The sequence below is a fragment of the Microcaecilia unicolor genome, chromosome 13, assembly GCF_901765095.1.
Source record: "Microcaecilia unicolor chromosome 13, aMicUni1.1, whole genome shotgun sequence".
Lineage (NCBI taxonomy): Eukaryota > Metazoa > Chordata > Amphibia > Gymnophiona > Siphonopidae > Microcaecilia > Microcaecilia unicolor.
Genome location: NC_044043.1, coordinates 55,265,002 through 55,288,966, shown reverse-complemented (window position 1 = coordinate 55,288,966; position 23,965 = coordinate 55,265,002). Strand labels below are relative to the sequence as shown.

General features: G+C 43.9%; 1 protein-coding gene across 1 annotated transcript in view; it reads left to right on the top strand.

The window, feature by feature from the left end:
- The window catches only part of TTC19 (tetratricopeptide repeat domain 19), a 39,390-nt gene that overhangs the window by 3,391 nt on the left and 12,034 nt on the right, over nt 1–23,965 (top strand). The window contains exons 2-3 of the mRNA XM_030185964.1: nt 4,871–4,962; nt 14,239–14,349. Coding sequence (XP_030041824.1) covers nt 4,871–4,962; nt 14,239–14,349 — 203 coding nt within the window. The remainder of the gene's footprint in view (nt 1–4,870; nt 4,963–14,238; nt 14,350–23,965) is intronic.

Here is a 23,965-nt window from a genome sequence, read left to right as displayed (position 1 = left end):
TGGGTAAATGTAACATCGGGGCACGCTAGGGAGGTAAAATTCCTTTGAAGTATACATAAGAAATCAAATATGTTAGCGTTTAACTTTAAAAAAGGGGACTATGATAAAATGAGAAGAATGGTGGAAAAAAAACTTAGAGGAGCGGCTGCGAGGGTCAAAAATTTACATCAGGCATGGAAAAACACCATCCTGGAAGCCCAGGCCAAATATATTCCGCTTATTAAAAAAGGAGGACGGAAGACCAAACGACAGCTGGTGTGGTTAAAAAGTGAGGTGAAGAAAGCTATTAGAGCTAAAAGAAAATCCTTCAGAAAATGGAAGAAGGAACCGACTGAAAATAATAAGAAACAGCATAAGGAATGTCAAGTCAAATGCAAAGCACTGATAAGGAAGGCTAAGAGGGACTTCGAAAAAAAGATTGCGTTGGAGGCAAAACACATAGTAAAATTTTTTTTTAGGTATAATAAAAGCAGAAAGCTGGCAAAAGAATCGGTTGGACCGCTAGATGACTGAGGAGTAAAAGGGGCGATCAAGGACGACAAAGCCGTAGCGGAGAGATTAAATGAATTCTTTGCTTTGGTCTTCACCGAGGAAGATTTGGGTGGTGGCAGAAATGGTATTTGAAGCTGACGAGTTGGAGAAACTTAATGAATTCTCTGTAAACCTGGAGGATGTAATGGGGCAGTTCTACAAACTGAAGAGTAGCAAATCTGGACCAGATGGTATTTATCCCAGAGTACTGATAGAACTGAAAAATGAGCTTGCGGACCTATTGTTAGTAATATGTAATTTATCCTTAAAATCGAGCGTGGTGGTTCCAAGATGGCGCTTTGACCGGACGCACCTGTGTTAGCTGCTGAGGTGACTCAGTTTTTTCTGGCCGTTCTCGCTGCCTCTGTAACCTCTACGATGGGGAAACGGAGGGGGAAAGTCAAGGAGCATTCCTCGGCTCCTGAGGCACCTTTGGCGTGGCGGCAGACGACTCTGCAGTTCCCGAGGCAGCTACCGGGACCTCGGGGAACTTCGACCCCTTCTGCAGCTCTCGACGCGTCGGCTTCGATTGAGAGCGCTAACGGGGCTTCCCTGAGCCCTGTGGAACGCATTGCTCCGCCTCAACCTGGAAGGGAATTGCTGGCAGCCCAAGCAGGGACGGAGAACGAGGGAGTTCAACCCAAACTGCTCGAGGGAAGGACTGCAGCGTTAGAGAATGAACCCCAGCCAAGAGAAGCATTAATTCAATCAGCACTACAGGTATTTCCTCAGGACATTGTTACTAAACTGTCTCAAGTTGGTGCTCAAACTCAACCCTCTCCTGGAGCTTGTGGCGTGGTTAGACCAGCAATTGTGACATTAGAGTCACTATGGGACATGGTACATAACATTCAAATCTCTATGCAAACCACATTAAAAGAAAATACTGATAATATAAAAACTCTTTCTGAAGCTGCGCTACTCCAAGCACAGGTATCTGCGCAGCAGTCCTCGAAATTGGAAAATATGAGTACTAAATTGCAAGAAATGGGAACTTTAGAGACTGCTTTGGTTAAGGACAATATTTTTCTTCATAAACGAACGGAATACTTGGAGAATCAGGCTAGGAGACTTAACCTTAGGTTCCTAAATTTCCCTAAGTCTCCTTTAATTCCACCTGTTGAAATGGTCAAGAAATATATGGTGGACATTCTTGGAATGGATAAGGATTCATTGCCCCCCATAACACGGGCCTATTACATCTGGAACCCAAAGGGAGGTGATGGAAACCCCCCAGTGGTGGGGGATGGAATGAATCTAACCTCATTCCTCGAGAGCTCCCTGGAAATTATTACTCAGAGGTCTACTATGCTTGTCACTTTTGTTCTGGAGCCTGATCGCAATGCTATATTAAGACTTTCCTTAAGACATTTAGAAAACTTGTTTATGGGCTCAAAGGTCCGCATTTTTCCAGATCTCTCAAAGCCTACACAAACTAGACGCAGGGCCTTTTTGGAACAGCGTCCTAGAGCGTTGGCATTGGGAATAAATTTTGTATTACGATTTCCTTGTATATGTAATTTACTGCTGGAGGGCAAACAGTTTCAATTTGTTGACTCTAAACAGTTAAAAGACTTTCTTGATGCTAGAGTAGATATGAATGTTGTATGCCCTCCATAAATAGCAGGCTAGGGCCGTTAACCCCGAGGTAGCAACTGGTAGTTTTTTTATTTTTTTATTTTTTTTACCTTTTGTTGTTCACATTTCTTGATTCTTGGAACCAAATGTTTCTTAATTTGTGGACGAATAGGCCTTGAGATTTATTCCTATATGTATTTCCTGTTTGTAATGCCGATTGCATATTCACAATTTGTAGTGAAATAATGAAATATACCAATAAATAAATAAATAAATAAATAAATCGAGCGTGGTACTGGAAGATTGGAAGGTGGCCAATGTAACGCCAATTTTTAAAAAAGGTTTCAGAGGAGATCCTGGAAATTATAGACCAGTGAGTCTGACGTCGGTGCTGGGCAAAATGGTAGCGACTATTATTAAGAACAAAATTACAGAGCATATTCAAAAGCATGGATTAATCAGACAAAGTCAACATGGATTTAGTGAAGGGAAATCTTGCCTCACCAATCACTACATTTCTTTGAAGGGGTGAACAAATATGTGGATAAAGGTGAGCCGGTTGGTATTGTGTATCTGGATTTTCAGAAGGCATTTGACAAAGCACCTCATGAAAGATTCCAGAGGAAATTGAAGAGTCATAGAAGTATTACCTAGTACCTTCAGTTCAGAAAAGGTATAAAAAAAACCCAATAGTTTCAAGAAATTTTATGGTTAACCACATATGATAATTACAAATGTGTTTATTACCAATTTACTCAAGTGATCATTACAAATATTACATCCTAAATTTAAAACCCACACTCTCTCAATTTCCTCCAATGCTGAATAAATCTCATAATACATCAGTGTTCTAAGCTGTTATACAATAGCATCCACACTGATAATAAATTGTCCATCAGCGCCTGAAAGGAGAACTTTTAAACAGTTCTAGAATAGAGGAGGAAGATCAGAATGCTTCTGTATTGATGAATCCACTGTTCAATACAGACACCGCCATATTGCCAATGATAATCCTATAATCACGTAAATCCACTAGGCAGTTGTGGTCCTTAATATTGATAAAAATGATCGTAATCTTCACAGTTTTTATACATTCAATCATAGATGAAGAAAAACCTTGATAACCGCTCTACACAAGACTGTGTTTCGCTAATAGGCGTCTTCAGGAGCCGTCATACCGCCACCACTGAGCAATGGCTACTCTGTTATGAACAATAAAAACCAATACAGGAGTGAATGTTAACATATCAACAAATATCATTGATTAGCTTATGTAGAAATATTTTATCATATTAATAAAATACAGTCTCCATCATATGCAATTTTTGGCGCAACCTGATGGAAAAAGCAGAACTCAACTGCAAAAGAATATTGAATATTGTGGACCAGCGCTGCCTTGTTTTCTCATATTGAAATCTTCTACCCCTGGTCTCTCACTCCCACCTGATAATGTTAAACTTTTTAACCTAATGATTATTTAGCAACTCATATCATAGTTATTAACTGGAAAAATAACGTGAATGCCTCCTACCATGAATGGTGGAGTTTTCTCAGTGCTTTTTGTAAATACGAAAAGGTGGCCACATTAAAAAGAGGCTAAATACAGTCCTTTCGTAAACGTGGTCCATATTAGACAAATTTCACACCAGTTGCTTATCTTTAATGCTGCCTCCCCTTTCATAATACCTCATTATACCTCTCTCTCCAGTTCACATAAACCATGTCTAATAACTCAGGCTTAATTGTAATATTGTCTAGTATCACTGAATGTTAGAAGGAAAAGTTTTCTTATTTGCGGATGACACAAAGATAGTCAATAGAGTGGATACCCTGGAGGGAGTAGAAACCATGAGAAGGGATCTCCAAATGCTAGAAGAATGGTCAAGGGTCTGGCAGTTAAAATTTAATCAGTAATAACGTATGTGTTCAAATAGAAAGTAACTGGTGTTGGTAATTGTTTTTCTAGCAAGTACACCAGACTATAAATTCCCAAAATAAATAACTATATTGTATTTTTTTAAAATTTTAAATTGCAGTGCTCAATAATGCTGTAGATCCCTTTAAACCAAGTTTGTACTGGAATAGGTTACAGCCGCTTAACATCACAGCACTTGCCCTTCCTGCCTGCCTTTTTTGTTCAAACATATAATTCAAACTTCAACGCTAATAGATGAAAACTTTAGTAGTCTTGAATTGTTCTCTTCCTTATCTCTCGAGTACGACCTTCAGCACTAATGTATGAAAACTTTTTATAGGCAACAGTTCATTACTTATCTTGATCATTTCAGGCAAATGCGCGGTCTGTAATCTCCAAAACACCCGTGTTCAGTGCATAGTGTTTTAAAACCTCATACTCCGTCTTTATACGGAGTATGAGGTTTTAAAACACTATGCACTGATGGACCGTACAGATCTTTAGCTGCTGACCTCTACTATGTTACAATATTACTTGCTATCCACAGTGTGGGTTCTGTACTCTTTCTCTGTTATGTCACAAATTTTGTAAAATGGTTGACAAAACCTTAACAAAAAAAAATATCTCAGACTTAGTGAGTTTTGGCATAAGCTACAGAGTAAACGAATCTTGCCTTGATGAACAAAATTAATTGCATAACTCAAAACTGACAAAAAATGGACTGAGTTTTGGAAAGTGCTCTTCAGTTGTTTATATTTCACTCTCTAGAAGAAATCTCTAGCCATAGGATTTGATGATAAATTCAAAATCATAATAACTTCCGGGCTGCTGTTTTCCTCTTTTCAGCATTCTCCTTGTTTTCTAAGCCTGTTGAGGGGGAGAAGGATGAGAGCTCAGAGGCTGAAGACCAAATTATATTTCTGTTGAAAAAAGCCAAAGTAAGAATATGAAATGATTCATACACTCATCTAGAGCTGTTAGAAGGAATATTTATTTTATTTATTTATTGCATTTGTACCCCACATTTTCCTACCTCTTTGCAGGCTCAATGTGGCTTACAATACATCGTGGATAGTGGAAATAAGAAGAGAATAGACATTTGGTGTTACAGAAGGATTTTGGGTTACATGGTAATAGAATATATGATAGTAATATGACAGACGGCATTATTAAACATTTCGGATATATGTGTGGAGTTTTACATGTGTTGATCTTTGTGGTATATCTGTTGTTACTGCTTAATGAGAAACGAGATTTTCAAACAAGTGGGGAAAGCATGCAGAGCATGGCTCATGCAAGTCTGTGTGTGTGTGTGGATGCATGTTGGGGTAGTTGCAAAGGCTAGTTTCAGAGGGCGGGGCAGTTGCAGGGCCTAATTTTTCCAGGTAATTTGTGAGATAGTTGTGCAGTCACCAGGGAGGAGGTGTGTTTTTTGGTATGAGGACAGTTTATGAGGTGGTGGGACAGTTGCTGAGGGGTGGAATGGTTGTGGACACAGTTTTTGGGGGCAGTGGGAGCAATTTATGGGGTGGTAAGGCAGTTGGGAGTAGATTTTTTTAGGGTGAGGCAGTTTACGTGGGGATAGATTTTGGATTGGGCCAGTTTAAAGTGATGGGGCACTTGGGGGGGTGTATTTATGGGGGTAGGGCAGATTGCGGGGTGGTGGGGCCCTTATGGAGAGATGGATAATTTTTCAGATTTGGACAGTTTGGTAATGGGGTATTTTGTACAGGGGTGGGGTACTTTTTGAGTCGGGGGGGGGGGGGTAGTTTGGGAGGGTGGGGTTGGAGAGGCAGTGTGAAAGGAGAAATTAAGTACATAAGTATTGTCATACTGGGACAGACCAAAGGTCCATCAAGCCCAGCATGCTGTTTTCAACAGTGGCCAATCCAGGTCACAAGTACCTGGCAAGATCCCAAAACAGTACAATACATTTTCTGCTGCTTATCCTAGAAATAAGCAATGGATTTTCCCCAAGCCCATTTTAATAATGGCTTATGGACTTTTCTTTTAGGAAGCTATCCAAACATTTTTTAAACCCCACTAAGCTAACTGCTTTTACTACATTTTCTGGCAATGAATTCCAGAGTTAAATTACACATTGAGTGAAGAAATATTGTCTCTGATTCATTTTAAATTTACTGCTTTGTAGCTTCATTGCGTGTCCCCTAGTTCTGCTATGTGGTGACCAGAATTGCACACAGTATTCCCTAACAGTTGTCACAGTTTGTAAGTTTGTATGCTACAGAAGTTGGAACTCCTCCCACAGAAATGCATTAGGCCATGTGGGGAGGTTAGGGTCTTATTTCTGTGGAACCCTGAGTCCAGTTTTGCCTATTCTTTCTTGTCTTACTGGTTTTTCTCACATGCCACGTTTCATCCTGTTCTGTTAAATTTTCATGGGTTTATTTTGTCCCTAGACAGACGGAGGCATGCACAGACAGATATTCATTCTCTATCCTTTTGTATAACATGTACCGACATTACTGGATGAATGAAAGGAGGGCTCCCAATTTTCTGTATACTGATTAAATTAGTTAACTGTATTTATTTTATGGGTGATTGAGAGAGATCATGTACATCTGCAAGAAATAATGAGCCATTTGTAAAGATGTTCTTAGCTTCACTGTGTGATAAATGTGTGCAGCCATGAATAATATTTAGCAAGAATATGGCTCAATTTGTAATTTTCAACACCCAGCATTTCAGGGGATACCATTATGGCAACCTAGCTTGGCCAAGTTTTGTTACAGAAGTACTTGCATTGGGGTTGGGGGGACATTTTAATTTTGAATGGGGTGTAGTAGTATAAAGGACTGTAACTGAATGGATTTTGTGTAAAAAGGAATTTTGGGGAGATGAAAGATTTTTGGAGCTAATTTTTAATTGTCTACTGCACTGGTGTGACCAGAGGTAATTTGATCATTTCATTTTTCCCACTTGGTTAGGGGGGGAGGTCATTTACTAATAGCATTTGCTGACCCCCTACGCTTTAAACTTCATTGGCTACCTGTACAGGAGCGCATTGCTTTTAAGATCTGCTCCCTAACACATAAAATCATCTATGGGGATGCCCCGGAATACATGTTCCCCTTGATTGACCTTCCGCCTAGAAATGCCAACCCTGCTGCTCGGTCCTATCTTCACCTCCATTTCCCGAATTGTAAGGGAGTCAAGTATAAGAAAATCTTCGCCTCGTCTTTCCGTTACTGGAGTCCCAAATACTGGAACACGTTACCTCGTCACCTTAAAACTCAAGTGGACCATGCCCTTTTTAAGAAGTTGTTAAAGACATTCCTCTTTGCTAAGACTTATCCCTCAATTTACCATGTTGATTAAAACATCCCTTGTCCCTTACCCTACTTAGTTCACTTTGTTAGTTTCTTCCCCCCTGTTTACTTCTTTATGCTTGCCTAAGCTGTTAAGTTTGTACTCTTATTTAATTCTCTGTAAGCCACATTGCGCCTGCATGTGTGGGAAAATGTGGGATATAAGTAACAAATAAATAAATAAATAAATAAATAAATAATGTCATTACCACATTATGTACTGCAAGGCCCATTTTATTACATCTTTTAGAAACATGACAGTAGATAAGGGCCAAAAGGCCCATCCGGTCTGCCCTTCCTCAGCAACCACTAATTCCTCCTTTTCCCAAGTGATCCCACATGCCTGTCTCACACTTTCTTAAATTCTGACACAGTCCTTGTCTCTACAGCCTCCATCAGGAGGCCGTTCTATGCTTCCACCACCCTTTCCATGAAAGAGTATTTCCTTTGATTCCTTCTAAGCCTATTCCCTCTTTTCATCCTGTGCCCTCTCATTTTAGAGTTTTCTTTTATTTGAAAAAGGCTCACCTCCTATACATTAACGCCACGTCTTTATCATATCCCCTCTCTCCCAGCATATACATGTTGAGATTTATAATCCTGGCCTTATACATTTTATTGCAGAGACCTCTTACCAGTTTTGTAGCCGCCCTCTGGACGAACTCCATCCTGTTTATATCTTTCTTTAGATGCGGTCTCCAGAATTACATTCAGTACTTCAAAAGGGGTCTCACCAGAGAGTTATACAAGGACACTATCACTTCTTTTTTCCTGCTGGTCATTCCTCTCCTTATGCACCCAAGCATCCTTCTGGCTTTGACCATTACCTTTTCTACCTGTTTGGACACCTTAAGGTCATCAGACACAATCACCCCCAAGTCCCGTTCTTCTTTTGTACACAGAAGCACTTCACCCCCTTCACCGTTCCCTTGGATTCTTGTAACCCAAGTGCATGACCTTGCACTTTTTAGCATTAAATCTTACTTGCCAATTTTCGGACCATTCTTCAAGTTTCGCTAGATCCTTCCTCATGCCATCCACACCCTCAGGGGTGTCCACCTGTTATAGAGCTTGGTATCATTCGCAAAGAGACAAACCTTACCAGACAGTCCTTCCGCAATATCACTCACAAAGATGTTAAAAAGAGCCAGCTCAAGGACCGACCCCTGCGGTACACCACTGATAACATCTTTTTCCTCAGAGCAATCTCCATTTACCACTATCCTCTGTCTCCTCCCATTTAACCAGCTTTTAACCCAGTCACTTTAGGTCCCATACCGAGGGCACTCAGTTTATTTATTAGTCACCTGTGTGGACCGTGTCAAAAGTTTTGTTAAAATCCAAGTACACCACATCTGGCACCCCTCCCACATCCAACTGTTTGGTTATCCAGTCAAAGAAATCAATCATTCGTCTGACACGACCTGCCTCTAGTGAAGCCATGCTGCCTCGGGTCCTGCAGTCCATTCGATTTGAGAAACCTCACGATCCTCCACTTTAGAAGCGTTTCCATTAGTTTACTCACCACTGAGGTCAGACTGACAGGTATGTAATTCTCAACCTCCTCCTTACTTCCTTTCCTGTGCAGAGGGACCATATCCACCCTTCTCCAGTCCTCCGGGACCACTCCAGACTCTAAGGAAGCTTTGAAGAAGTCAGACAGCGGAGCCACCAGAACATCTCTGAGTTCCTTGAATACCCTTGGATGTATCCCATCAGGCCCCATTGCTTTATCCACTTTTAGTTTAGCTAGTTTTTTTTTTTTTTTTTGTTACATTTGTACCCCGCGTTTTCCCACTCATGGCAGGCTCTATGCAGCAGGCAATGGAGGGTTAAGTTACTTGCCCAGAGTCACAAGGAGCTGCCTGTGGCGGGAATCGAACTCAGTTCCTCAATTCCCCAGGACCAAAGTCCACCACCCTAACCACTAGGCCACTCCTCCATAGTTTTCTGTGAATCAGTCCTGGTCTACCATACATTCATCCTCCTTAGCATACATTTTCTGATATCCTATACCCAGCCTTTCATCCGTGAACACAGAACAGAAATAATTGTTAAGCAGTTCAGCTTTATCATTATCAGCTTCTACATATTCTTCCCCCTCAGCTTTGAGCCTTACAATGCTATTATGGCACTTCCTCCTGGCACTTACATATCTGAAAAATGTCTTGTCCTCCAATTTTACAGTATCGGCTTTCTTTTTTTCCATTTGCCTCTTCACTTTCCTGACAGCTATTCCAGCTTCTCTTAGCTTTTACAGGTGTTTTTGTCTGTCTTCCTCTTTCTGAGTCCGCTTGTAACATATGAAGGCTAATCTTCCCTTCCCTTTTCAGCTAATCTTCCCATTTGAGAACCAGAGCGGCCTTCTTTTCTTATTATTTTTATGTGATTTTCTAACATAAAGGTTTGTCACCTTTACCCACTGCTGTTCTGCTTCCTTCAGCGGTTCCCATCCAGCTAACTCTTCCTTGAGAAATTCCCCATATCCGCAAAGTTAGTTTGTTTGAAATCTAGACCTTCAATCTTAAATAAGCCCTCTTCTCCTTTGTCTCAATATTAAACCACACCATTCGGTGATCACTAGATGCCAAATGACCTCCCACCGTAACTTCAGAAACATTGTCCCCGTTTGTAAGTACCAGGTCAAGAATAGTTCCATAGTTGGTTCTGTTACCCACTGCTGAAGCAATTCTTCCTGTACAGAATACAAGATCCCTTTGCTTCTAGATGACCCCACAGCTGGGACACACCAATCGACGTCTGGCATATTAAAATCACCTAACAGTAGTACTTCCCCTTTCCTATCTGGATGTCTTTAATTAAGTCTCTGTCCATTTCTTCAGACTAAGAAGGTGATCTGTATATTACACCAGTGTAAACATATTTTCTTTTCTCTCTTAGCTTCTTCCTTTCCCTGTATGTTCTGCAGTTTTATCACCTGAATATAATTGTATCCCAGTCATGGTCCCAGTCATGGTCATTGCAGCCTCTAGATCTAGACATTTGTTTCCCATACTATGGGCATTGGTATACAAGGCTGTCCAGATTTTACTCTCCCCCCCCCCCCCCGTTTTCTGTAAGGGTATTTGGTGTCTTACATTCCTGAGGGTTATTAATGACTTTGGGCTTTTCCCACCCATTCCCAGTGAATCTAATTTAAAGCCCTCTTTAGTACTTTAGCCAATCTGTTACTGAAGACACTTTGTCCCTTCCTTGTAAGATGGGCACCATCTGCTCAGTAGCTCTTGGAAAATTATCCCATTGTCAAGGAAACTGAAGCATTCTTGTTGGCACCATCCACACACTACAAATGTAGTTCCAAGATGCGAGCTTCCCTCATTCGGCCTTTACCTTCAACAGGAAGGATCAATGAACACCACCTGTGCATCTCGATGCTTCACCTTCTGACCCAGAGCCATGAAGTCACGTTTGATATGTCCAGTAGGATACCTAGCAATATCATTTGTGCCAACATGTATGAGCAGCATAGGCTTGATGAGTCTAGGCAATCTTTCTGCTACATCTCAAATCTTGGCACCAGGCAGACAGCACACCTCCCTAGACATCATGTCTGGTCAGCAGATGGGCGCCTCAGTACCCCTGAGAAGAGAATCGCCAACCACCACTACCTTTCGTTTCTTATTGGCCACCGACCTGGCAGCGATGTTTCCAACTCTTTTGCCTCCAGGGCCGTGAACCGATTCATCAGTTCAATAGAAGATGGAGTTGTGGAGTTTGTTTTTTTCAGGATTTTTTGACCTGTGTTCAGTTGTCCTCTTCCTGCACAAGTTCTTCTCTCCCTTTGCTGAAGATTCCCAATGTTTTTCAACATGCATGTCGGATGGATTTCTGGTTGACACAGATGCTTCTTAGTCTTGCTGCCTCCACTCTTAGTTCTTGTACTTCTTTCATGAGGGATTCAGTGTGCTTGCATTTATCACATGAGCCCAGAATCTTGCTTTAGGCCAAGCAGTCAGTCTGAACAGAAGCAGAAGCTGTAATGAGAGCCACAGCTTTAGGGTCCTCTTTTATTTTGCTGTACTTCAAGTGTAGCAGCTATTTATATTTATGGATAAAAGACCTACCAAAGTCCCAACCTTATTTATCTTCACCTGTTCTTTAAGTTATAGGAAGCAGGTAGTTTTATTGTGATATCTGAGGGCCTGTTCAAATTTACTGTGTGGGTGTAGCTCAGTATACTACTTTGCCTGTTGTTGGGATATATAGTGATTCAGTTTATGCTGTCAGGTTTTAGGAATATGTCATTTTTCCTGATATGTAGTGTTTGGTTGTAGGCCTAATTCAAGGGATTAATGTTACAAAGTAGAGACTGCCAAATAAAACTGAGCTCAACATATATACTGATCTCCCTCCAACAATTCTGCTACTGCTAACAGTGCCAGAAGGAGACTTCTATAGATATACATTTTTATTTATTGTTGCTACTAGTGATCTGTTTGTTTGTTTTTTTAAATACAGTCTTTATGGAAACACAATTTTATTATTTTAACCTTCGAGAGATGGATAATGTAGTAAAGGCTAGTGGTGTAGCTGGATTTAAAACGGGTGGGCACACTAGGTGGTCCTGTAAAGTAGCAGCTTAGGCCCTGACAGCCCACAAACGCCAAGAACTATCAACCACCGGGGGGGGGGGGGGGGGGGGGGGGAGGGGGAGAGAACAGACAGTTTTCAAATAGACCAGGTAAATGGCTTTTGGAAATTGTTTGTGTGTATAAAATATCTGTAAATATTCTTCTGTTAACTGTTTGCTTTTAATGTACACCACCTTGGTGTTTAATAAAAGGAGAGCTATCAAATTAAGAACTATATATCACGGTAAAAAGTTTTAATATTTAAATATATTGGACTAGATATATATGATGCCTGAAAATTCCACATGGAAAAAAAATACGTCTAGGCGTATTCTCTAAAGTCTGCCTAAATTTTATAGAATAGGTTTAAATTTCCATATGGTATAGAGAATTATTCTAGAAAGCACCTCTCCACTCAACCAAATTTAGTCGTGGCCATTTACGCCATGTTTTACTTGGCTAAAATCCCAACGCCTAAATTAGGCACAGAGTGGGGTGTATTCTATAACAATGCGTATAGATTTTAGAAACGCTCATGCCCCGCCCATGGCCATTCTCCCTTTTCAACTATGCAACTTAGAATTTAACACACCACATTCCAGAATACGCTTAGCAAGTTCACGTGAGTCTTAATGCCAATTAGTGCTGATAATTGCTTGTTAACCAATCCAATCAGCGCATCCAATTGATAGCGCTGATTAGCTAGTTAACCAATTAAGTTACGTGTGTTGTTATAGAATATGCTTCTATTTCCACACGGAAATTAAGGTGCGATATATAGAATTCAGCAGATGATGTTCAATTATGGAACTTCATAGGATTCTTCTGTGAGGGGTGGTGTTGAGATAAATTCGACAGTCAAGATTCTGAGAATTGTGGGGGGAAATTGAGGAGGGGGAGGTACAAACCTGGAGGTTTGCCAAGGGGCATAATACCCCTGCACCGTTCCTGAGGTTCGGACAAGTAAAACATAAGAACATAAGATGATTCAAGCTTAGTCAGGCCAAGGTCCATTGAACCCAGCATCCTGTCATTGACAATGGTCAGACTAGGTTACAAATACCCAGAAGATCCCAATCCGTAGATCTGTTTCCCATAGTTCATTTCCAGGTTTGAACAATGGTCTCCCAAGTCTACCTGGTGAATTTTTTTTTTTAATATACCTTTTCTCCAGGGGTTTGTCCAAACCTCTTTTGAATCCTGTAATTTTAATCACTTCAACAAAATCCTTTGGCTTTTGGGGACCAAGTCCATATTGTTAACCAGGTGGACTTGGATGTTGCTAGTCTTACCTTTGGACTTTTTGATCTTTGTGAAGATGATTAACAGCACTGCAATTTAACAACTGGCAGTCAAAAATGCTTGCTTACCCTTAGAACATTAGAATAGCCATACAGGGTCAGACCAATGGTCCATCTAGCCCAGTATCCTGCTTCCAACAGTGGCCATCCAGGTAACAAGTACCTGACAGAATCCCAAATAGTAGCAACATTCCATTCTACCAATCCCAGGGCAAGCAGTGGCTTCCCCATGGCTATCTCAATAGCAGACTATGGATTTTTCCTTCAGGAACTTGTCTAAACTTTTTTAAAACCCATATATGCTAACCACTGTTACTACATCCTCTGGCAGAGTTCCAGAACCTAACTATTATTTGAGAGAAAAAAATATTTCCTCCTTTTTTTGTTTTAAATGTATTTCCATGTAATTTCATTGAGTGGCCCCTGTTCTTTGTACTTTTTGAAAGAGTAAAAAATCGATTTAACTTTTACCCGTTCTACACCACTCAGGATTTTGTAGAACTCAATCATATCTCACCTCATCTTTTTCTTTTCCAAGCTGAAGAACCCTAACCTCTTTAGCTTGTCCTCATATAACTCGTTTTTATATGTTCCAAAACATGCAACTGAGATTCATAGGATAGAGACAGAAGTTGGCATCATGCTGCCTATAAGGTGCATCTGTAATGTACTGCATACATCTAATCCAATATAACTTTATGTGCTGTCTGTTACCTGTTAATTATGTGGTGTTCTTTTCTGGTTTTTCTTTGTATTAAATTGTTTACTTCTTTGATGCATGTTTTGTGAAGGGCAGTATAGTAAGTTGACCTAAACAGCAAAGAATGGGCTTTCTTGTTAGAATTTGCTGGGTATTTTAAAAGCCATCTGAACTGGCCACTGTAAGAGACAGGATAGTGGGATTGATGGACCATTGGCCCGGCCAATGTGCTGCCTGCCTCTAATATTCTAACTTGGTGTCTTTCCTTCCATTTTTCTTTTAACTTTTCCAGTTAAGTATAATGAAGGGAGAGCTGCAAGATGCAGAGCGCAATCTTCACCAAGCCCTTTGGCTGGCCCAGCAGTCAGACAACAGCAAGGCAATCACTTACACCTACGACCTGGTAATGTCTCTAGTCGCTCAACCAAATCAAGTTAGTATGTATATCATCTCCCTTCAAACAGAGGCATCCTTCTAGTCTTTTGCATATGGAAATCCACTTTTTTTTTTTTGCTAGGAACCCTGATACATTGTTGAAAATCCTTCAGTTCTAACAGCAGCTGCCATGCAGGGAAGATAAGGGGCCCTGTCAGTGCACATCCAGGAATCTGAATTAAACCCAGGGACCGTGCAGAAGTCATTACAATGCTATATCAGAGCATGTTCTCGTACATCTCCCCCCTACCCAAGATTGTGCATCTTAAGCTAAGGTAGCTTATGTTTAGGGCTTCGGATTTTAGGTTTTAACTGATAAAACCTAAACACCCCTATATCATGCTACTTCTATTTCTAGGATTCCGTTTGCCATCTCCAAGTTTACCTCACTGATTGTATTTATGCTTATATGGGATCATTTCACTATTGTTCTATTAACAAAGTTATACGTTTTATGTCAAAGTGTATAGAAGGTACAGTTTGACATAAACTGTATAGAAGGTACAGTTTATGTCAAACTGTACCTTCTATACACCACCTTGGATGAATCTCTTCATAAAGGCAGCAAATAAATGAATCAAAGAAAAAATAAAATAAGTAGTTATTGGATAAAACCAGAAAGATACCACTTCTGTATCATCCATGCCAGACCAACCTAGATGAGTAGGTTATGTCCCTCTGTCAGCAGATGGAACCAGAGAAGAGCAGCTCGGAGCTGACTTTGCACCCATTATAGGGAACTGGTGCTGCCTTCAGCTCTTCAGTATTTCTCTGGCTCCAGCAAATGGTGCAGCAACAATGAGTAGATCAAGTAGGCCCAGTGGAGCATAGAGAGAGTTCAGGGGACACTGTAGGCAACAGTCCTTTGCGGCTGATTTTGGGAACAGTGCTAGGATTGGCTGAGACCGATCTACAGAGCCTAGGGTGTTAAACCTGATGGCACTGGATCCTTCCCCCAATCCTTGTGTGGGTTTGTGGCTGCAGTGCCTACTATTCTCCCCTACTCTTGAGAAGGGTCTAGAGGTAAATTCCTGGAGTGTCAGCTGATTTGGGGGAAGGGGGACCTTCAGTGTAGCCTGTTTCCAGACTGAAACCGAAACTAGCAGATAGGGGCCGGCCCAGCCCACCTGCCCCCTGCACAAAATGAGCTGCTGCTTCTCCATTTGCACTAAATGAGCGCGCAGAACAAACGAAATCTATATGAAGTTGAATTTACTGAACCAGCAATGCTGTTGGTTGAATAAATTCATCTTCATATAGATTTATTCGTCTGTTCTGCTTTTTGTGTCACCATCTTGGATCTTGCAGATAGACTGCCCTGTTGTTTTCTTGAACCTTCTTTGTTGTGAAGGGTGAGCCAGTGAGATGGCATTTGGCATCTGTGAGCCTCAGCCCCCTGAGCCACTGCCTTATCCGGCTCATGCCTAAAGCCCACCCCAACAATTTGCCTTCAGTTGTGTTCAGCTCAGTATCCTATGTTAAAGGGAGCACCAGCCCCCTATAATAATTGGAAAGTTGACTCTACGCTGATTTTCTCTGGCTCCTTCTGCTGGCAGGAAGACTTAACTCACTCTTCCAGTCTGTTCTGCTTGAATTCAAGGAAAGGAAATTAACAGGTAATTGCAAGTTTCCCCTTCCCTATTACTGTCCCCTGGATTGTTTTATATTTTACACTCAGTTCTTTTTCTACACTGAGTACTCCTAAGTGACACAAATTTTTATATATTTGATTCCACTGGAGAAAGTACCCAACACCAGTACACTACTTCCTCCCCCTTCCCAGCCCCTAATTAGTTGGAAACGAAACACCTAACTTTACAATTTGTAATCACTTAAGAATAGAAACCCTTCTCATATCCGATCTGGAAAAAATGTAATAAATGTCCCACAAGATGATCTAATCGGGTATCTTCAGGATGCTACGCCCTGCAGGAGAATATATCAGTGCACGTCTTTCCTTAGCCATAGACTAGGCCTCAACAAATTTTCTTAGGACCTAGGAGCCAGGCCAAAATCTAGAAGCCAGATTTGGACCAACTTATATATTTATGCATGCTTATGGATCACCCAGGGTGATATACAACAAAGGGGAAATGGGTAAGCACAACATTGAAACAGAAGGAAACTGTTGTGAGAATGCACTACTGTTAAACATATTGGTGAAGGCAGAATCTGTATGATTTGCTGTGCTGTGTTTACATATGACAAGGAAAACAGTTATAGTTGGTTTTTCTCTCTGTCAAGAGTCTCGGCCTGCCCTCTCATAATCTATAAGGCTCTTTTCACCAAAAGTGCTGTGCTTTTTCCATCCCAAGAAGACATATCTTTCCCAGGCAACAGAATATTATTAGTTAAAGCTAGGCCAGCAACAAAAACATAAGGCGGGCTTATTTAACCATACAATCATATTAATGCAGACCAAATGCATTACCTCCATTAGATATGCCAAGTATCCCAAAGAGTGAGATTTGCCAGCACAATGAACATGATAAAAATCTCACTGATTGGCTTTCATTCTCGTAGAAAGGGCAGAGGGCATTTGAGGGATAAATGTGGCATGATAGAGGAGGGTCTGAGGCCTGAGGAAGGGGCTGCTGGCTACACTTATTGATAAAAAATACATACACATTATTCCTCTTAAGCCAGGACCCTCAACAAATATAAAACAAGGCAGCAAGAGCATTATAGAGGTATGAAGGCAAATAAAAAGTGAAAGCCTCAAGTCAGACCCCGCATGCACAGCAATACTAGAGACAGGGACTGGAATGAAATATATCAGAAATGTGTATTTCCTCAAACTGAAATATGTCAATAAATTCAGCATTTTATTTTTCCTATTCACTTTGGTCCCAGGGTCTCTTTTCTAGTTTTCTTCGTTTTTCTTAACTATCTTTCCAGTATCTCCTGTCTATTTGACATTTCTTCTCTTTCTGTGCGCACCATCTGGCTTCCCTCTGTGTCCCTATCTCTCCTGTTCAGTATCTCTCCTCTGTGCCCCTGTCTCTAGCATCGCCCCTGTGTGTCCTTGTCTGTATACTCCTTCCCCTTGCAGCATCTTCTCCATGTCCCTGTCCCACCTCAAAGTCAGCATCTTACACTCTTTCCCCCCCCCCCCCCCAAATAATCAGATTACCCTCCAACACACATCTGGCATGTATTCTAGCTCAACTCTTCCCCCCCCCCCCCCCACCTTTCTCTGTCCCACCCACAAACTGTGTGGATCCACAGCGAATGAATGGGAAGGAGAGAGGGAGGTGGAGAGACAGAAAAATGCTGGACCCACAGAGAATGAGCGAGAGGGAACCTGAGATCCAGAGCAGAGGAAGGGGCCAAATGGTTAGTGTAGAGCCCTGAAAACCAGGGGGAACTGGATTCAATTCCTACTGCAGCTCCATGTGACCATGGGCAAGTCACTAACTCTCCGTTGCCCCAGGTACAAAAAAAAAACACCCAGTAAACTCACAAAACCTTGCATTCCTCAGCGACCCTCCAGACCGGTCAAGACGCGTGGGTTATGTCCTCCTACCAGCAGAGGGAGACTGAGAAAACACTAAGCTTTTGAAGCCTGTATATATAACCTGTGCAGAACCTCCACTAGCCAGTATTTTCTCAGTCTCAGCAGAGGTAGCAGTTGACAGCCTGTGCAGTCTCCAATAATCTGGTGAGGTAGTTTGTCATTGGGTCGTAGGATTTTTTCCTTCCAAACTTTATTCTGTTGCAGTACCCTGTACGTGTGTGTAAAAAAAAAAAAAAAAAAAAAGTGCTTTGGGGCCCTGGGTCTGGTGGGGCCCAGTTTTTCCCCCTGGGGTGTTACACCTATGTTTGGGTCCCTCCCCCTGTTGGCTTGGCAGCTTTGTGCCTCGGCTGCTTTCTCAGTATTGTAGCCTTGAGTGCCTTACAATTTCCAGATGCCAGAGTTAGAGTACGATGCCTTTAAGGTCAGTTATTCTATGTCATTTTGCTTGCCAGCTTTGTGCCTCGGCTGCTTTCTCAGTATTGTAGCCTTGAGTGCCTTACAATTTCCAGATGCCAGAATTAGAGTACTGTGCCTTTAAGGTCAGTTATTCTATTTCGTTTTGCTTGGCAGCTTTGTGCCTCGGCTGCTTTCTCAGTATTGTAGCCTTGAGTGCCTTACAATTTCCAGCTGCCAGAGTTGGAGTACTGTGCCTTTAAGGGCATTTATTTCTTTATTTTCAGCGGACCGAACGGGGGTTTTGATTCCTTGCTGGAACGAGAGAGCAGCGCTTTCTCCAGTGCTTTTGCAGTGTGAGTGAGTTTTTGGTTTGGCGCGTTTGCGGAACAGCTTTTCCCTTCCCTCGTGGTTTATGGCGGCCCAGCTCCTCCGATGTCGCGCATGCTCGTGGCGAGGGGTAGAGGCGCCGGGCGCTCAGTGTAGCTTTGCGGTGCACCTATAAAGGTGGCTGCGGCACCCCCCGACTTGACCGCGGAGGGATCGATGGTGTCGGGAGTCTCCGGGTCAGCGGGAGCGTAGGCAGGGCCGCTGTCAGCGGGAACAGTTTCGGCGGGAACAGCCGCCATCTTGAGTCTGACGCGGCCCATGGAGCCGGCTGGTTTTGGGCCTGCGGCCTCCGTTTTTGGCACAAAAGGGCCTAATGACGGTCCAGGAATGGTGGGTTTTCCTCCAGATTTTGTCTGGACGCGGTATCAGGCCTGGAGATCGGGACCCCCCCCCCCCCCCCCCCCGATTGGAAGAGGGGGCTATTTCCATCTTGGCTGAGAGACCACGGTTAGAGTGGTCAGAAGACAGGCAATGTTTTTCTCCTGTAGCTGCAGAAGCTGCGCTTAGTGATCTGGGGGAGTCAGATGGAATTGACGGCTCTCAGGAGCAGGATTGTTGGATTCCTGGAGAGGATCCTTCAGTAGTGCGGATTTTCCATAGAGATGAGCTGTCAGAACTCATAGATCAGGTGTCGTCCACCCTTCAGTTTGGTCCTGAGGTGGCGTTGGGGGAAACTGTCCAGGATCCGTTGGTGAAGGGCATTCAGCGTCAGGCGTGATCCTTCCCTATGAACAAGGATCTCCGGGAGATGATTTGTCAGGAATGGGATTTGCCGTGTAAGGTGGCAAAGGCAATGGCGAGGCTTTATCCCCTCCCTCAGGACGATAGGGATTCCTTTAAGGCTCCCACGGTAGATGCAGTAGTGACGGCAGTAATTATAGCTACGGCTATCCCGGTTGATGGAGGAACGGCTCTCCGTGATCCTCAGGATAGGAAGTTGGGATCTTTTCTCAAGCGTAGTTTTGTTTTGTCGGCTCTAGCCCTGCAGGCCTCGGTTTGTGGGGGTCTGGTAGCTCGGGCATGTTTTCGTTGGGCCGAGAAGCTCCTGGATGATTCGGTAGATGTTGGTTCTTCTGGGGGTCAGGAGTTAGCCGACTTGGACATGGGTTCATCCTTTTTGTCTGAGGCTTTTATGATTTGTTGCCTACTTCAGACAAAAAATATGGCTATGGTTGTGGGTCTCTGCCACTTAAGGGAGCTATGCTCTTTGGAGAAGATTTGGACAAGTTAGTGTGAGGTCTTAGTGATACCAAGGTTCTATGGCTTCCAGATTTTCGGTTCAAGGCAGGGGCCAGAACTAGTTCCTCTCGGGGACGGTTTAGGGAGGCTCAGCGGTATAGGCCGGGCAGATCGAGTGGGACCTACCCCTAGCTGTCTGTTTGTCCAATTTAGATTGTAAGCTCTGTTGAGCAGGGACTGTCTTTTCATGTTAATTTGTACAGCGCTGCATAAGTCTAGTAGTGCTATAGAAATGTTTAATAGTAGTAGGACCTCTAGGGGTCGGTTTTTCCAGCGCACACAGTTCTTTCGTGAGAGTCGTCGCGGAGGGCGTGGCTTTTCCGCGGGAGGTTAGTATTCAGGCCACAATTCCCAATGAAGGTGTGCGGGCTCAGGCTCTGGTGCATGTTGGGGCTCGGCTGAGTCTGTTTTACCAGAGTTGGGCCCAAATCAGGTCAGATCAGTGGGTTCTCAAGGTGTTTCGAGGCGGATGTGCGCTGGAATTCGAAAGCTGTTCTCCCGAAGTGTTTCTGGAATCCCTCTGTCGGTCTTGGAGCAAGAGGGCAGCAGTGAGGGACACTCTGCGGTGGCTGCTCGCGTTGGGAGCCGTGGTTCCTGTTCCTTCAGATCAGCAACGCTCAGGGTGCTATTTGATCTATTTTGTGGTCCACAAGAAAGAGGACACTTTTCGTCACATTTTAGATCTCAAAAGGGTCAATGCGGCACTCAAGGTGCCCTCTTTCCGGATGGAGACGTTGCGGTCGGTCACTGGTGCGGTCAGGAAAGGAGAGTTTCTCACTTCCCTGGATTTGACGGAAGCTTATCTTCACTTTCCTTTGTGCAGCCTTTTGGTTCCAAGTTACAGGGTCCGATTCGTCGGTTCCTTGCAGAGAAGGCGCCGACGGCCCGTACTTATCGTCAGGTCCTGGGCCTGATGGCGGCGACCATAGAGGTAGTTCCGTGGGCCAGGGCGCACATGCGTCAGGTACAGTCAGCTCTGCTCAGTCATTGGTCCCCTCTGTCGCAGGACTTGGAAATGTGTTGTCCGCTGTCGGTGGCCCCTTGTCTCAGTCTCCGCTGGTGGCTCAGTCCGCGCAATTTGGGAAAGGAATGCCGTTGGAGTCCCCACAGGGGCTGGTAATGGTCACGGATGCCAGTCTGCAAGGTTGGGGGGCACATTGTCTCAGTCAGGTAGCTCAAGGCCGGTGGTCTCGGGCAGAAGCAGAGTGGTCCATCAACCGGCTGGAAACTCGGGCCATTCGGGTGGCGCTCCAGGCCTTGACGTCGGTGGTTCGCCACAAGGCAGTCCGAGTGCTCTGTGACAATGCCATGGCAGTAGCATATGTCAACCGTCAAGGGGGGAACAAAGAGCCTTGGCGGCGCAGTTGAACTCATCTTCAGGCTCTCTTGGCAGCGCATGTGGCCGGGGTAGGTCACATAGATGCAGATTATCTCAGCAGGCACACTCTAGATCCCAGAGAGTGGTCTTTTCTTCGGTCAGTGTTCCAGTGAGTTGTGTCGGTCTGGGGACTTTCGGTGATCTTAGGGCAACGGCTCGCTATGCGCAAGTTCAGAGATTTTTTTTTTTTTTTTTCAGTCGCTGAAGAGACCCTTGAGCGGAGGAAATCGACACTCTTCTGTTGCCTTGGCTTCGGGAGTGACTGTATGTGTTTCCTCTGTGGCTGTTAGTCGGTCGAGTAATATAGCGCATCGAACATCACTCCGGTCGGGTGATTCTGGTAGCTTCGGATTGGCAGCGTCGACCATGGTATGGAGACTTGGTGCGGTTGGCAGGGGCGGCGGCCCTGCCTTTGTTGGGATCAGTTCTGTGTCAAGGCCCGATAATCATGCCGGATCCGGCTCGGTTTTCGCTTATGGCTTGGCTCTTGAGCTGCACAAGTTGAAGAAGAAGGGGCTTTCGTCCAGTGGCTTTGCTACGATGTTGAGTTGCCGTAGACGATCCACTTCCTTGGCGTATGTCCGGGTTTGGAGAATCTTTGAGCACTGGTGTGAAGACCATCGAGTTCGGCCGTTTCACTCTTCGGTGGCGGAAGTTTTGGAATTTTTGCACGATGGTGTTGATAGAGGTCTGGCCTTGTCTACACTGAAGGTTCAGGTGGCAGCTTTGTCATGTTTTCGTGGGAAGCTTCAGTGAAAGTCCTTCGCGTCTGTGCCTGAGGTAGTGCGTTTTTTGAAGGGTGTTAAGTTGCTGCGTCCGCCTCAGTGACGGATGGTGCCTCCGTGGGATTTGAAGCTAGTTTTGGATGCTTTGATCAGGCCTCCGTTTGTGCCTCTGGTATCGGCATCTTGTAAGGATTTATCTTTAAGGCGGTCTTGTTGGTGGCGATTACTTCAGCACGGAGTGTTTCAGAGCTTCAGGCTTTGTCTTTTAGGGAACCATTTTTGTCCTTTCTGAGGGAAAGGTTTCGTTGCGGACGGTGCTTTCCTTTTTTGCCCAAGGTGGTTTCCGAGTTCCATGTTAATCAGGTCATCTCTCTGCCAGTGTTGGGTGATATGGCTGGAGATTCGGAGCAGCGTGGTATTGCCAAGCTGGATGTCAGGAGAGTTTTGAGTTGTTATCTCTCTGGAACTCAGGACTTCAGAGCCTCTGACCGTTTGTTCGTTCTTCATGGTGGCCCAAAGAAGGGTGCAGCGGCTCCTAAGGTGACCATAGCACGGTGGTTGAAGGAGGCGGTTGCATCTGCTTACTTGGTGAAGGGTCCTGTGGTGCCTAGGGGCTGGTCTGCTCATTCCACTAGGGGAATGGCAGCCTCGTGGCGGAGAATAGTATGATTTCTCTGTTAGATATTTGTCGGGCTGCGGTTTGGTTTTCGTTGCATTCCTTTGTGAAGCATTATAGGATTCCTGTGCATGCAAAGGACGAGGTGCGCTTTGGGGCAGCAATTTTGACCTCTGGCCTTAGTAGGTCCCTCCCATAAGTTAGTTACTGCTCTGGTACGTCCCACGCGTCTTGACCGGTCTGGAGGGTCGCTGAGGAAGGTGAAATTAGATCTTACCTGCTAATTTTCTTTCCTCTAGACCCTCCAGACCGGTCAAGAGCCCGCCCTGTCTGTATTGGAGGCCAGGAGGTGTGTTTGTTGGATAATTCTTGGCTGCTGTAAATTGTTGTTTCTCTAATTGCAGACTGTTTATTTCTGTTTTGTGATAGGAGTCCGGGACAGGTGGGGCTCTTCTTTGATAGTCCACCTGTAGAAGCCCAACTGTTTTATCAAAGGCAAAGGAACATGTTTCCGTAAGAGCAAGCGGAAGATGTTTCTTGTTTTTGCAGTTTACTGTGACCACGTACAGGGTTGCTAGTTGTTGTTAGTGTTTTTTGTTTCTCTGCTTTGTCAGGGGTATACTGGCTAGTGGAGGTTCTGCACAGGTTATATATACAGGCTTCAAAAGCTTAGTGTTTTCTCAGTCTCCCTCTGCTGGTAGGAGGACATAACCCACGCGTCTTGACCGGTCTGGAGGGTCTAGAGAAAAGAAAATTAGCAGGTAAGATCTAATTTCACCTTATTAGCCCAGTAGAGAAAGTATCTGTATGTAAAGTGCTTTGATTGTACCACAGAAAGGCGTATATTAAAAAACCTTCCCCTTTCTCTAAAGTTGTTATGGCTGCTGGAAGTGGGTGAACCCACCCACTCCCACCTGCTCCCCCAAGCAGCTTCAGCCTCTCCCCATCACTCACTCTTTCACCTACCTACTCCCAACCGGCACACCTTTTGTTTTTTCCATTGCCTATCCAACCCAGCAGCAGCTGTGACATCACCCCTTAGTCTCTCAATCTCCCCTCCCCCCCCCCCCCCAGGCCCCTTGAGCAGCAGCTGTATTACCCACATGTCAAACATCACCGGTACCCTGAGCAGTAGCTTCTTTTAAACCCTCACCTGAAATATTAACCTCTCTGAACCCCCAACTTCTCCCACCTTCTCCAGAGGAGTAGCCATTTTCAATCCCTCATTTCCACCCTCAGCCCATACAGTAGTCTCTCTCATGGCTTCCCCACCCACATACCACATCACATTCCACCCAGTAGTCTCTCATGATCCACCCCCACACA